This window comes from Ochotona princeps, chromosome 5 (genome assembly GCF_030435755.1).
Source record: "Ochotona princeps isolate mOchPri1 chromosome 5, mOchPri1.hap1, whole genome shotgun sequence".
Lineage (NCBI taxonomy): Eukaryota > Metazoa > Chordata > Mammalia > Lagomorpha > Ochotonidae > Ochotona > Ochotona princeps.
Genome location: NC_080836.1, coordinates 6,727,688 through 6,740,896, shown reverse-complemented (window position 1 = coordinate 6,740,896; position 13,209 = coordinate 6,727,688). Strand labels below are relative to the sequence as shown.

At 41.4% G+C, this 13,209-nt stretch overlaps 1 protein-coding gene across 1 annotated transcript in view; it reads right to left on the bottom strand.

Annotated features, from left to right (window-relative positions):
- The window catches only part of LOC131480344 (contactin-associated protein-like 5), a 478,118-nt gene that overhangs the window by 361,793 nt on the left and 103,116 nt on the right, over window positions 1–13,209 (bottom strand). The window contains exon 3 of the mRNA XM_058664336.1: window positions 5,864–6,057. Coding sequence (XP_058520319.1) covers window positions 5,864–6,057 — 194 coding nt within the window. The remainder of the gene's footprint in view (window positions 1–5,863; window positions 6,058–13,209) is intronic.

The following is a 13,209-nucleotide window of genomic DNA, read 5'->3' as shown; positions in this document are numbered from 1 at the left end:
AGAGGGAAATTGGGCATGAAAGAAGGATGATAACTGGACTAAGGAAACACAGAAGTCACTGATGGGAGTGGGAGTTGGGATTCTAAGTTAAGAATCCCAAAGCCAAGCCTTTATAGCTGCACTGTCCCCTGCTCCCCTTGCTCAGAAAGGTGCCACTGTGCTCTTCAGCAGGACATGGGTTACCTTCCACACGCAAGAGAGCAACCCTTGGTTTTAGTCAAGGGACAGAGGGCGGTCTTTGAATTTTAAAACAGTTTTATGTGTTCGAAAGCCAGAGTTACACAGAGATAGAGGGAGAAACACATAAGCCCTCCATTTGGTAGTACACTCAGTATATGGCCACAACAGCCAGAGCTGGGCCTGTTGGTGCTTCTTCCCAGTCCCCCACATGGGCATGTTGGTCTAGAGGTGTGCTATCCTCTGTTGCTTTCCCAGGCACATCAGCAGGGAACTGCCCTAGCAGTGGTGCAGCCAGGATGAAAACTGATGCTCGTATGGGATACTGGTGTTTTTACACACTCTGCCACAGAATTGGCCTATGAATTTTTGTTAGAGACCCTTGATAACATAAGTGTTAGAAGGCAATGAGAGAAGCACATATGGCTCCTGTCTATACATTTTTAAAAAGAAGTTTCTATCTACTTACAATCTGCTGAAATAGGGCTAATCCTTCATGGCTCTAGGCACTCTAATTATGGCCTCTTGGATGTACATCTAGGCTCTCACTGGTTGAAATAGTTCTTTTGCTGCAGGGGGGCCATGCAGTGGGGCAGACGGCACAGGGTGTGATAAGCATGGCTCCTTAGTTAGCAAGGCTACTAGGAGTTTCTGGCTGTGTGGTAAGGCCCAGTAGAATGTCTCTCTAATCACCTCATTGCTGCCTCACCCCATATGAAGTCACCAACACACTGAAGGCTGCAATGAAGGCTGCAATGAAGGCTGCAAGGCTGTCTCATAGTTGTAGAGGGCAGATGTTAAAGGTGGAGATGCAAGCAGGGCCAGTGGTTCTCGGGCTCCAAAAAGCTCTACTGAAGAACAATTCCTTGCCTCTTGTGAGTTGGGATTTTTTTTTTTTTTTTTTTTTTTTTGCTTTCTGTCAGTTGGTATGTTGCTTATTATGTGCACGCATTTCATTCTACTTTCCGTTTCTTTGTGTGAACTTGTTGGCATGTCTCTGTCCTCTTTTTTTCTGACAAAGATGTTAAGCATTGGGTTCAATTCCTGCCAAGATTCCAGGATCAGTTTAATCTGAGATCTTCACTTACACCCCAAATAAAGTCACATTCTGAGACTATGGCCCATATGAATAGGATAGGGATGCTCTCCAATGCACTTCAAAGCTATTCATACATAAGTTAAAATCATACCTTTGGGGGCCCGGCGGCATGGCCTAGTGGCTAAAGTCCTCACCTTGAAAGCCCCAGGATCCCATATGGGTGCCAGTTCTAATCCCGGCAGCTCCACTTCCCATCCAGCTCCCTGCTTGTGGCCTGGGAAAGCAGTCGAGGACGGCCCAAAGCTTTGGGACCCTGGACCCGTGTGGGAGACCCGGAGGAGGTTCCTGGTCCCGGCTTCGGATCGGCGCGTACCGGCCCGTTGCGGCTCAGTTGGGGAGTGAAACATCAGATGGAAGATCTTCCTCTCTGTCTCTCCTCCTCTCTGTATATCCGGCTTTCCAGTAATAATAAAATCTTTAAAAAAAATCATACCTTTGGGACTTATCTACTGCATCTTTTCCTGAATCTGCTGTGATTCAAGCTTTTGCTCTCATGAGGAACTAAGGATTATATCTGTACTTAATGGAAGGAGGTTGAAGAATGTATGTCAACTAGGAAAACAAATTGTTAAACCAGTTTATGCCTTTGGTAATCAGACTTGTTGTTTGCTGGACTGGCTTGTAATAGCTGGTTATGAGTTCATTCTGATAACTGCCCAATGGTTCTGTTGTGACCTCATGCAGAAAGAAAGAAAGAAAGAAAGAAAGAGATGAAATGTCGTAAACAATCACTGAGTCTAGACCTCCAACAAGATCCCAACACAGTATCAGTCTTCAAACAAGTTCCAGTTTTTTATTTTAAAGCAGTGATCAAAAGATACATCTAGGGCCCAGCGTGATAGTCTAGCAGCTAAAGTCAACACCTTCCATGCACCAGGATCAGATGTGGGCACTGGTTTATATTCCAGCTTCTCCACTTCCTTTCCAACTCGCTGCTTGTGACCTGGAAAAGCAAAAGAGGACACCCCAAAGATTTGGGACTCTGCACTCAAATTGGAGACCCAGAAAAAGCTCCTGGCTCCTGCCTTCGGATTGGCTTAGCTCCGGCTATTGTGGCCACTTGAGGAGTGAAAAACCAGATGGCTATTGTAAGCATTTCATGAGCAAATCGGTAGATGAAAGATTTCTTTCTTTTTTTTAACATTTATTTTATTATTTTATGATACAGTCCCACAGGCTCTGAGATTTCCTAATTCCCTCCTAAAATCCCCTCCCCTTCACTGGTTTCCTCTATATCATTTCAGTAGTGTAGTTCTTCATAAACAATGAAAAGTAGGAAGGCATATTTTACAAATTTTCTCTGATATCTTTTTACAAGAACCTGAGTCTTTGACAGACGGCTAGGGAGTTTTGGGGCATTGTCCAAAACATTGACTAATAAGGTTGTTATTATTGGTATTTTTCTTTTATATTTAACACCAAGGGAGTTCAATAGGGTTTAATATTTTTACCACCTGGGTCTGATGAAGTCTACATGTTGTGAAAATTAATGTTGCAAAAAATTAAATATATTAGTGACAGTAAAGGATGTAAAACAGGAAGTGTAATTTTGCACTGAAAGTTAGTTAGGAATAACTATCGAGTTACAGTTCTGCTGGTTTTCCATATTGGGAGTTCCATTTTGGGCTCTGTGGACCTCTCAAATGTCTGATCAGGATGTTAGTGTTAAATCATTGCAATTACAGAACATCTTTCTCTCTCTTTGTTTCTCTCTCTTCTCTCTCTCCCTCTCTCTTTCACACACACACACACACACACACACACACGTGTAAGTGTGCACTCAGGAATACATTTGTATACACATGAAGAGCATGACAGGTGTTCCTTAGCTCTTAGATTCCCCAGGGACACTCTGATCCACAAGGTTGTCATACATGGCTTATGATGAGGTTTCTACAAGACATCACCTGATTTTACTAATTCCAACTTAGAATGTCCATTCCTCACTTCTTCTCCCCCTGGTATCTGGGGCTCACAGGCTCATTCTGAAGCTGCCACTGAATGTTGCAGGCCTTGCTGGATTCTCTAGTGAAGCTGGACCTGAAACTCAGTGTCCACCTGTAACACAGTAGACCCTGGCCTTTGCTCTCTGCAACTTTCACTTGTCAAACAATGAAGATCATTTGACGTGTAAAGGAGGGGTGAGGGTAGTCTATCCCATTGTCTGCAATTATAGGAGCACTTTTGCTTCTTTGGTTAATTTAAGTACCATTTTCATATTAGCTGCATATGTATTAGGCCCAGGCATCTCATGGGTGTGTAAAACAGACTGCCTGTTAGGGGGCTGGGGATTTTTTGGAAGCACAAGTAAAACCAGTAGAAAGACAAAGGTGAAAGTGTCTTCTGGCAGCTGATCACCAACCCAGAGAAACATCACCCCGAGACACAGCCTGACATAGAAGGCTGGCTGAAAACAAGTCACTCAGTTCTGAAGAAAACGAGACTGTAAGTTTCCGAAAAACAGAGGCCAAGTAACTTAAAACCATGCATGCCCTGAAAACACCTGCTCAGACTAAAAGTACCAGGGGAAACAAATAAGCCGACCTTTACTTGGTACCCACCACGCCCCCACCCCCACAAAACTGGAGCTTGTTCTTCAAAATGGAAGTTGTGGTTATTTCTTATTCCAAACTCAAACCCTATAAAAAATACATGGGGATTCTGAGATGGAGAGAAAAACAGAAGTCTCCAAAAGTTTATTTAAAATGAAGAAAATTCAGGGATATTACCACCTAGTATTAATAAGCAACCCCCAAGAAAGATGCCAACAGCAAAATTACAGGGATTGAGCACTCTGCCCTAACCACTTCTCACTTGCTGCTTACTCTTATCTTCTATTAGAAACCCAAGGTATGGGTTGATAATAAACAAATAAAAATTAATGTAAGAAGGCTTCCTCCAAGGAAATGAAGACAACACAGAAATATATAATTTCAGACAATGATAATTTGACACTTTCATTGTTACTGGTGTAAGGGGGTAGGTGACGGAGAAGATTCCCACAAGGGAGAATGTTCTATCAATTACCAAATCTTCCCATCTTATTTATATTTGGAAAAAAAGGTGAGTTTTCCCTCCCCCCCAAACTAAACTCACATAAACTAAGATGCCCTGTTATCCAGTGCTTGAGTTTCTGAAGCTGCCTCTAGGTGACTTTTGCCACCTGCCTATCTAATTCGCTTTCCTCACTGAACACTTCACAGGCAGCCTTGGGAGTGTAGGGATTGGGATTGGAGAAGGAAGAATTCATTTTACAACTCTGTGAAAAAATACCCTTCACCCAAAAATAGAAAATTATCTACAATGACAGAATAATTCTACATTTCATGTTTTTACTTTCACCATTGTTATGCAGTGTAATTCTGGAAGCTTCAGAACCTCAGAACTTCAGAGCTTCAGCTCTTAGGTATGAAAAATAAATCAAAGGGCTACAAATTGAGAAGGAGTAATCAAATGATCTCTGCAGATGACAGCAAACCAAAGACTCCATGAGGAAACTACTGAAATTTCAAAGTGAATGGGAAACCTACAGTGTATAAAATCAACACGGAAAAGTTAACAACTTTTGTATACTTAATGCCATGGCCGGGAAAGGACTTTAAGATTTGACCCATTCAAAACTGCTATAAGTAAGTTTAAGTATCTTGGATAAATTTATCCAAGAATGTGTGAGATCCTAATGTTGAAAATGACCAAACACTATAGAAAGAATAGAACATACAGAAAATAGGAAAAGAAAATCCCAAGTTCATGAATTGGAAGTGTTAATATCATCAATTTATCCCTATTATTAAAAATGATTTACAGATTCAGTGCAACACCAATAAAAACATAAAAATCAAAATGCCAATAGAAATAAAAGCATTTTTTTCAGAAGCGAAAAAAACAAAAACAAAAACAAGAAAAACAAGAAAACCCCTAAAATCCATATGGAAACATGAGGCCGTGAATAGCTAGAACAATCCTAAACAACAGACATGGCAACAAAAAAGGCTAGAAACATCCCCGCACCAGGCTTCTAGACACACGCAGAGTTGCAATCTTTTAACCTTTTCAATTGTATTGCTTCCCATGCCAGGATTCACAAGTAGGTGAACTCTGTTCAAGTGATGTAACTGCTGTTTTGGGGTTGTGGCTAAGTATATGAGGTACCTGACATGTAATGAAACACACAAGCTGATAACACAGTCTTTTTAGCACACTTAATGGTATGTGTCAATACTTTAAAAATGAATGACCATGAAATTGAAAGATAGTGCATCCTTCTCCATGAACGTTGTAAGGACTCCTTGTGTTTGTTCCGACTGTGTGGAAGAGAGGAGTGAGACTCTGTGAACTACCTCAGCTTCAAGGGAAGAAAAAGCAGATTTTGCATGGTACCTACTAGCTTCCTATGGAGTGAGCAGGGCTGCAGACAGCACTTGCCATGTCTGATTATTTCTGGAGGTGCAATCCACAATTGCTGAGTTACCGACCATATGCCCATGGTCAGATGACACTGGTTACTATGAGCACTTCCAGTTAATGCATGGAAAGAGAGAGAGAGAGAGAGAGAGAGAGAGAGAGAGAGAGAGAGAGATATCTTACCCAGATGCCGCCTTCTTGCCTGTACTGCTTCCAGTTGTGTCCTGTGTCACTGAACATCAGACTGTAGCTTGTTACCCAGTCGGAGCTTCCATATCTTCCCTGTGTGGCCACTGCTGTAATCTCCACTCTATTTCCGAGGTCCATTTGGAGCCACTGTTGCACATTGGAGTCAGCCGGGGACCAACCACCAGTTCCTGAGTGACAGTAGAGAGATAAGAGTGGTTTATTGCTAAAGGTTCAATTGTCACAGAATATGATAAGCTGTGACCCAACTTTCACTGCCTTTGTCCTTAACCCCTTGGTATGTTCCTGGCTGGTTTTTCCTCCTCTTCCTCCAATGGAATCCCTGCTGTGGCTTATGATTCATTACCAAGATCAGACCCTCCATATCTTTCTAACCTTCTTTTTCCACTATAACTTCTATCAATATAAAATGTAGTGTGATTTATTTCCTTCTGTCCTTTCTTTCTCCCATCACCTTTCTCTTTCCTTTCCTGCAACTTTAGCTTTAATTGTACATATACCAAACATGGTTGCATTTTCTGTCGGTCGACCCCTTCTTTTATTCCTTTCCTTCTATCTTGTTTTTCGTTCCTCTATTTTTTTTCTGGTTTCCTTGTCACTCCAAACATGCACTGTGAAACCATCAAGGGACAGACATCTTATTGTGTGCACAAAGGTGAAAAAAATGGACTAATATGAATGGGAATTGTGGATTTCTGTGTGTCTGTTACTATTTCTGGAATACAATTTTGCAAATCATGCCTGTTCCTCTTTGATCACTTAGAATCCACAAGTAAGATTTGTAAACAGGCTTGAACTTGTTTTTTATTTATTTAATGCATTTTATTTATTATAAAAATAATTCTTGTTAAAGATGAGAGAATGTTAAATGACATCAGCATTCTCTTTCAAGAAATAGAAATCACAAGAAAACTGTCCCAAAACAAAACAAATCACAAAACAAAACAAATCACAACAACAACAACAACAAAATAGAAGGGCATTTAGTACTTGAGAGAATAGTTCTTCCAATTTATCTTAATAACAAAAATCACATCTCCCATTTTTCCGTGACAATAGCTTTAATGTATTAATCCTCAGGAAATTAACTAAAATAAGGTAGTTGCTCTCAGCTTCCATTAACACACTGAGTTTGGATATTCTGAGTGCAAGGACTACAGTCTGGGGTCCTTGTGCAAAGTTTCTCTACCTGGTTATGGTTGCCTGTGACTCTTGCTGCAGTTAAAGACACTCCCTGCGTGACAGGCAACAGGTAGGATACCCAAGGATGCCATAGTTGCCATGACAAACTTGCTGTTCTTTCCAACACAAAATAAATGTGAGTTCACAAGTAATGTGAGTGGCTTCAGGACAGTATCCACAATTGCTCTAAAGACACAGACCAGCTCCCTGTCTCTGTATTACTGGGTGGGGTGGGTGATGAGAGACGCACACAGATACATATTTGTTAAGCAGAAGATGTTAAGAAATACAGTGCATCTATGACTGTGGCTGAATGCTCAGTAACTACAAACTACAAACTGTCGCACAAATCCTGCAGCTCAAATGTAAATATATTTCATGGAAACTCACATGTAACCTGAGAAAATCTCAGATTTGTATGGCATGTGGAAATTTTCAATAGTTTTTCAAACATGGAATTCCAAATAATTTTGAAGTTTTCTTTTCCTTTTAATTCTAGTGTTCTCTCCACAGCTTGTCCTTCCCATGTACACTACTTGATTTGTGGGGAAAAGATAGAATGAGGAGATGATGGGCCAAAGTTAAGCAATCTACTTAACCCAGTTCTGCTCCTAGAGTTGGATTAGATGAAGCATTTTCAAATGAACTCAACCACATAGCCAGAGTGGTAAACAGGTTTTCTAACGGCATGCAATAATTGAGGGTCAATCAATGTGCAGGATGAAACCCTGAAAACTTGAATCCAGTGACCAGGATTATCACTAGGTTGCCAGGGGCTTCTCAACAGTGCTAACTCAGACTCATTCTATTCCTCCTCCTTATCCACACAGCAACTTTTACTAGAAACCATTCATCTTTCACACTTGAATATCGTGGCAGTCAATGATAATAACTTGTTTTAATTTTCAGTGGCTTGAGAATGAAGCAAAGTAAGAGAACAAATAAGCCAACTGGGTCTATATGACTGGTCAGTTCTCCAGCCCAGTTCCGATTTCTCATCCCTGTTCATTGATTTCACTGGGAACAAAGTTTTAAGAAACCAAGAAAATATTCTGGAGGATTCTAATCAATGTTTATAAATGATAGGATCTCTGAATCACTGACTCTCAGCCAATCCTTTGTCAGCCTCTGATTTCCTGTTTATTACCAGCCCTGCAATGAAACTGCACAAGAAATGGCACATCCAAAGGTAAACAAAAAAATAAAAGGTTAGAAAATGCAAAAATCCAATGTGATGGCTATTTCTACTTCTAGCTCAGGAAATGGATATACGATTTAACTGGTATCACACACAGGATACTGGCACAAAACACATTAAAGGTGTGTCACCAATAGTTGTATCTCACTACTACCATTCTTACAAAAAGAGAATAGTGGCTTCTGCCCCAATGTTGGTATCCTTAGTGGACAAAAATTCATGTACAACAGCTCTACTTGTTGCTCACAATCCAGCTCTCTGCTAATGTGCCTAGGAAGGTAGCAAAAGATGGGCCAAAAGGTTAGGCCCCAGCCACCCAGATGAAGCGCCTGGCTTATGGCTTTGACCTGGTCAAGTCCTTGTCATTGTGGCCATTTTGCCCTTGAATCATCAGATGGAAAAATCTATGCTTCCTGTCTCTCTGTAGCTCTTCCAATAAATGCATTTTTTAAAAATATATATATAAACCATATAAGAATTTATTTAGAATAAGTCTATTAGAGGTGAAATAGTCATATACACATAAATGGTGCTTTTATATCTAATTTCTTTTAAGCACATAGCCTGGCCAATAAAATAATAATCAAAACTAAACTTCACAGGGAGTGAGTCTCTCAGACTCTTCCTTCTTCTAATCTTATATAAGGAGCTGCCAAGTTACAGGCACATTCTTGCAAATGCCTGGGGGACTAGCTGGAATGACTCACTGCATCTTTAACCATTAAACAGTTAGTGCTCTGGAAGCTAAACGTACAGATTTCTCTGGCACACAACCACCTACTAACAAGAATGAGTGAAGCAGGGGGGACATGCTATAAATATTTAACACGGCACAGTGAAGGGAAGGGTAGCAATGACATCCACAGTGCGGCACTGAGGGTGGGCCTGTGCTTCTCCCTATAGGGCCCCAGCATTCCTGTGTCCCAGGATCTGCATCTGAGCAGGGAGCTCTGGAGCAGAGATACTGTGGAGCGAAGGTCAAGCACTGCCATTTTGTTCCTGAGCAGACAACAGATAACCAGCTGCTTCAACCTGGCCCTGCCCAGGGCTCCTACACTCTACAGCCAAGGAGAAGAGTTTAGATCTCGGTCATATCCAGTAAGTAGAGCAGGGTGTGCCTTGTCTAACTTAGTTTTTGTTTCCTGAAGCCAAGATTTGAGTGCAGTGGTTTCTTGATGCAGTGACCCAGTAGTCCAGGTGAGTTATAGGAAGGCCCATCTGTGGTCATCATGAGCCCTAACTTCTGTTAGTGGACTCACTTCCAGCCGTGTAGGGTGACCCTTAGGGGACTCTCGCTAGGGGATGGTTTGTACATCCCAATGAGAATGAAGGAGCCTGCCATTGCGTTGAGTCTGATTCTGCTGTGGATGTTTCTGGGGCTCCACTGCAGCAGCTACACTGGCACCCCAGATGCTGGTGCCTCCCACCAACTAGAGCTCTCCCCCGTCCAGAGAGGTGTCTTTGACCAAGAAGAAGCTGCCTTGTCTGGGAAGCTACTCCCACTCCCCTGTCTCCATCCTCATCTCATCCAGGGTCTTCCTGGAACAAATTCCAACAGATTCCACTGTCTCTAGGCATGGCTGACCTCACAGTGTCTTCTAGAATGCCGAACATCTTATTGTATCTGAAGGAATCTGGGCACCAGCAGGAACCAGACACTTGCTCCTTCCCTCTGTCTCACCTTGTTTCCTCCACCCCTGTCTCTGGAGTGCACTGTCCAAGGGTCGCACTGTCCAAGGGTCACTTGAACTGGAAGATCTACTAAACCTGTATCAGCTCAGGTACAAAGGGCCTTCCGCTGAGCTCTGTGATCCCAGCTTGTACTGAAGGCAAGGGATCTGGAGGATATCGGCATCATCTTCCTCGATAGAGTGTGCCTGAACACACACCTGCCTACCTGATCCACTTGAAAAATGTTCATTACTCAGTGCTCTGTGATTGCTAATAAATGATTTGTATTTTAAAGGATGGAGCCATCAAGACTGTAATGCGTCAGGTCTGCCAGACTCACAGCTGACACTGTGGGACAAGAACAGTGGACACTTAGAAGACTGGGAATTCAGTCTCAAACAAGGTATCTCATGGTTATGACACCTACAGATGAATGGTTGATTCTCATAAGCACAAAAGCAGATGTTTTTAAAGACACATGCATATAAAACTTGATGGATTTAGAATTGGTTGTTCAACATCCTAGTGAATATATAAATCTAAATCTAAATTAAATAAATGAAGAATCCATTATTTGATTGCATCCACCACAGCTGGCACAGTTAAACAGCATTTCCATGCAGAATTATTGAGTAGCACTTATCTAGAATTTAACCAATAAAACTGATGAAAGCTTAGATCCAGTTTAAATGTGCAAATTAGCATATTCTAACTCTACCCACCTGGTGCTCAGGTTTAGAGAATATTTTCATGGAGCTTCAGTGGACTACTTAATAATTTATGTGTCTATTTATTAATTTTGAAAGTCAGAGTTCTGGAGAGAGAGAGAGAGAGAGAGAGAGAGATTGAGATTGAGATTGATTGATTGACTGGCTCATTCCCAGATGACACAGTTGTCTGGGCTAACCCAGGAGCTTCATGGTAATCTCCCTCTTGGGTGGCAGGCGCCCAAACACTTATGTCATCTTCTGCTGCTTTTCCCAGGCACAGTCAGCAGGGAGTGGAGCTTAAAGTGAATGTATTCAATTTTGTTACCACAATTGTTTAATTTTAGATATATTTTATTCAAAGAGATACTCTGGCAATAGAAAGTTCCTAGTTTTTTTTTAAGATTTCTTTTTATTGGAAAGTCAGATATACAGAGATGAGGAGAGACAGAAAGAAATATTTTCTGTTGGCTGTTTCAATCCCCAAGTGGCCACAATGGCCAGAGCTGAGCCTATCTGAAGCCAGGAGCTTATTCTGGGTCTCCCATGCAGGTGCAGGGTCACAATACTTTGGACCATCCTCCACTGCTTTCCCAGACCAGAAACAGGGAGCTGGAGGTAAAGTGGGGCCACCAAGATTAGAACCAGTGCCCATTTGGAATCCTGGCATGTGCAAGGTGAAGACTTTAGCTACTAGGTTACCACGCTGTGTCCAAAAGTTTCCATTTTGACATGAAGATGAGCAGTATAATTTTTAAAAATGGGGAAAAGGCAGGTGGTATGGTTCAAGAGAGACTAGCATGTAAGTCACAAGCCATTTCCAGTTCCATTTCCAGACATTGGATGATGCAGTCACATTTCCATTTCCAGATATTGGATGATGCATTTCAGTCAATGACAGGCCACATATGGAACAGCAGTCCCATAACAGTACAGTGAAATTGAAGAGTTCTAGTGTCTTAGCAGGCCTAAGGCTGTAAAGCTAGACATTCCTCACATTTATGTGGGAATGCTGGTTTAAACAAACCTTCTGCACTGTCCAAGGTTTATACCTATATGTACAGTTGTGTGCGGTGCATAATGCTTGATTAGGATAACAAATGAGCATGTTACTGCTGATTATAGCATATAGCATCTATTGTATTTCAAGTAATAACTAGTTAATGTATACATACTTCTTTTGCTTTTCAAAAGCTTCATTGTGAAATTATGCCTATGTTCTGTCTACAGCAGCCTCACACACCTCATGTTTCCTTTGTATCTCGGTTATATTAAGAAACCACTGTCCAGTAACTGATTTGCACCACAGGTGTGTGTAAGTGTACACTGGGCAGTATGCCTGGTGCTCACTTTGGCAGCACATGTACTAAAACCGGAAGTGTGCCTGAGAAAAATGTCTCACGGTACATATTTAAGAATATGTCTTGGTTGTTAGGAAACACACAAGTGTATCTTGCTTCCTTTTGAATGTGACACATACAGTACACACTGCAGTAAGTTGCTAGGCACCAGCCAATATCAATCATGAATAATCCTGCTCTTACATTCATCATTTGAATCATTTTGCTCTTAGTTTCATCATCTACTGCACTGTATTGCTTCACATTAAGCAAAAGAGGGATGAGCTGAAGAAGTTTTTGTCTCTTTTTAAAGTTCTATGGACCACTGGGTTGGGGGAAGGACTGAGTTAGTTTTTGTGTGTTGACATCAAGTAATTTAATTTCAACCTTGCCCTCTAAAAAAAGGTCACCAGCCACCAGGAGCAACAATCTTGAGGTCCGTGAGATGCTCTACCACTTTTGTTGAGCTAAATGATGATGTCTGAAATCCTTGTAGCATCATTTCATTAGCAAGTGAGCACAAGTACTCACTCATGTGACTCCACAGCTCTCCTCTCTTTATTTTGCTGTTGGTCTAGCTGAAGAGAGAATCAACACATTTGGATGTGTCTCCATTTGAAACAAGGTCTCAAGGATCCTACCAAATAGTGGAGGATTTTTATTCTGTAACTTTCAGTGTGATGTGTATCTATCCCAGTACGTGAGGAGGCTTAGAACATTCCAGTATCTACGTCAAGAGGTTTTCCCGCATTCATATTGGGTTACAGTATAATTTGGTGAATATTGAAGGCATTGTGGATACATAGATCAACAAATCACTCTTTCTCTCAGAAGGTCTGAAAATCTAGTCTTTGCAGTTAGAACAGTAACAACTCTAATTGAAATGCCCTAATTGTTTGGAAGGTGTACCTATTATACCAAATGCATACTTATTAAGATCACAGATATCAGCTAACATGGGGTAGATAGTCTTGAATTCAAACCCAAGCATACCACAAATGAGCTGTGTATCCTTGGGACAATGATTTACCTCCTCACATGCTGTTCCTCTCATTTAAGAGTGAGAAGTGTAGGGAGGTTGGAGTACTGATATGTGGATAAAAATATACATCCTGAGTTTCTAGGATGGTTCTCTATGCACTACGACACAGCCAGCTATAATATCCCTACCTGCCTTGCCCTGAGATTCAGAGGGAATAAGGAACACTGTTAAGAATGGAGCAA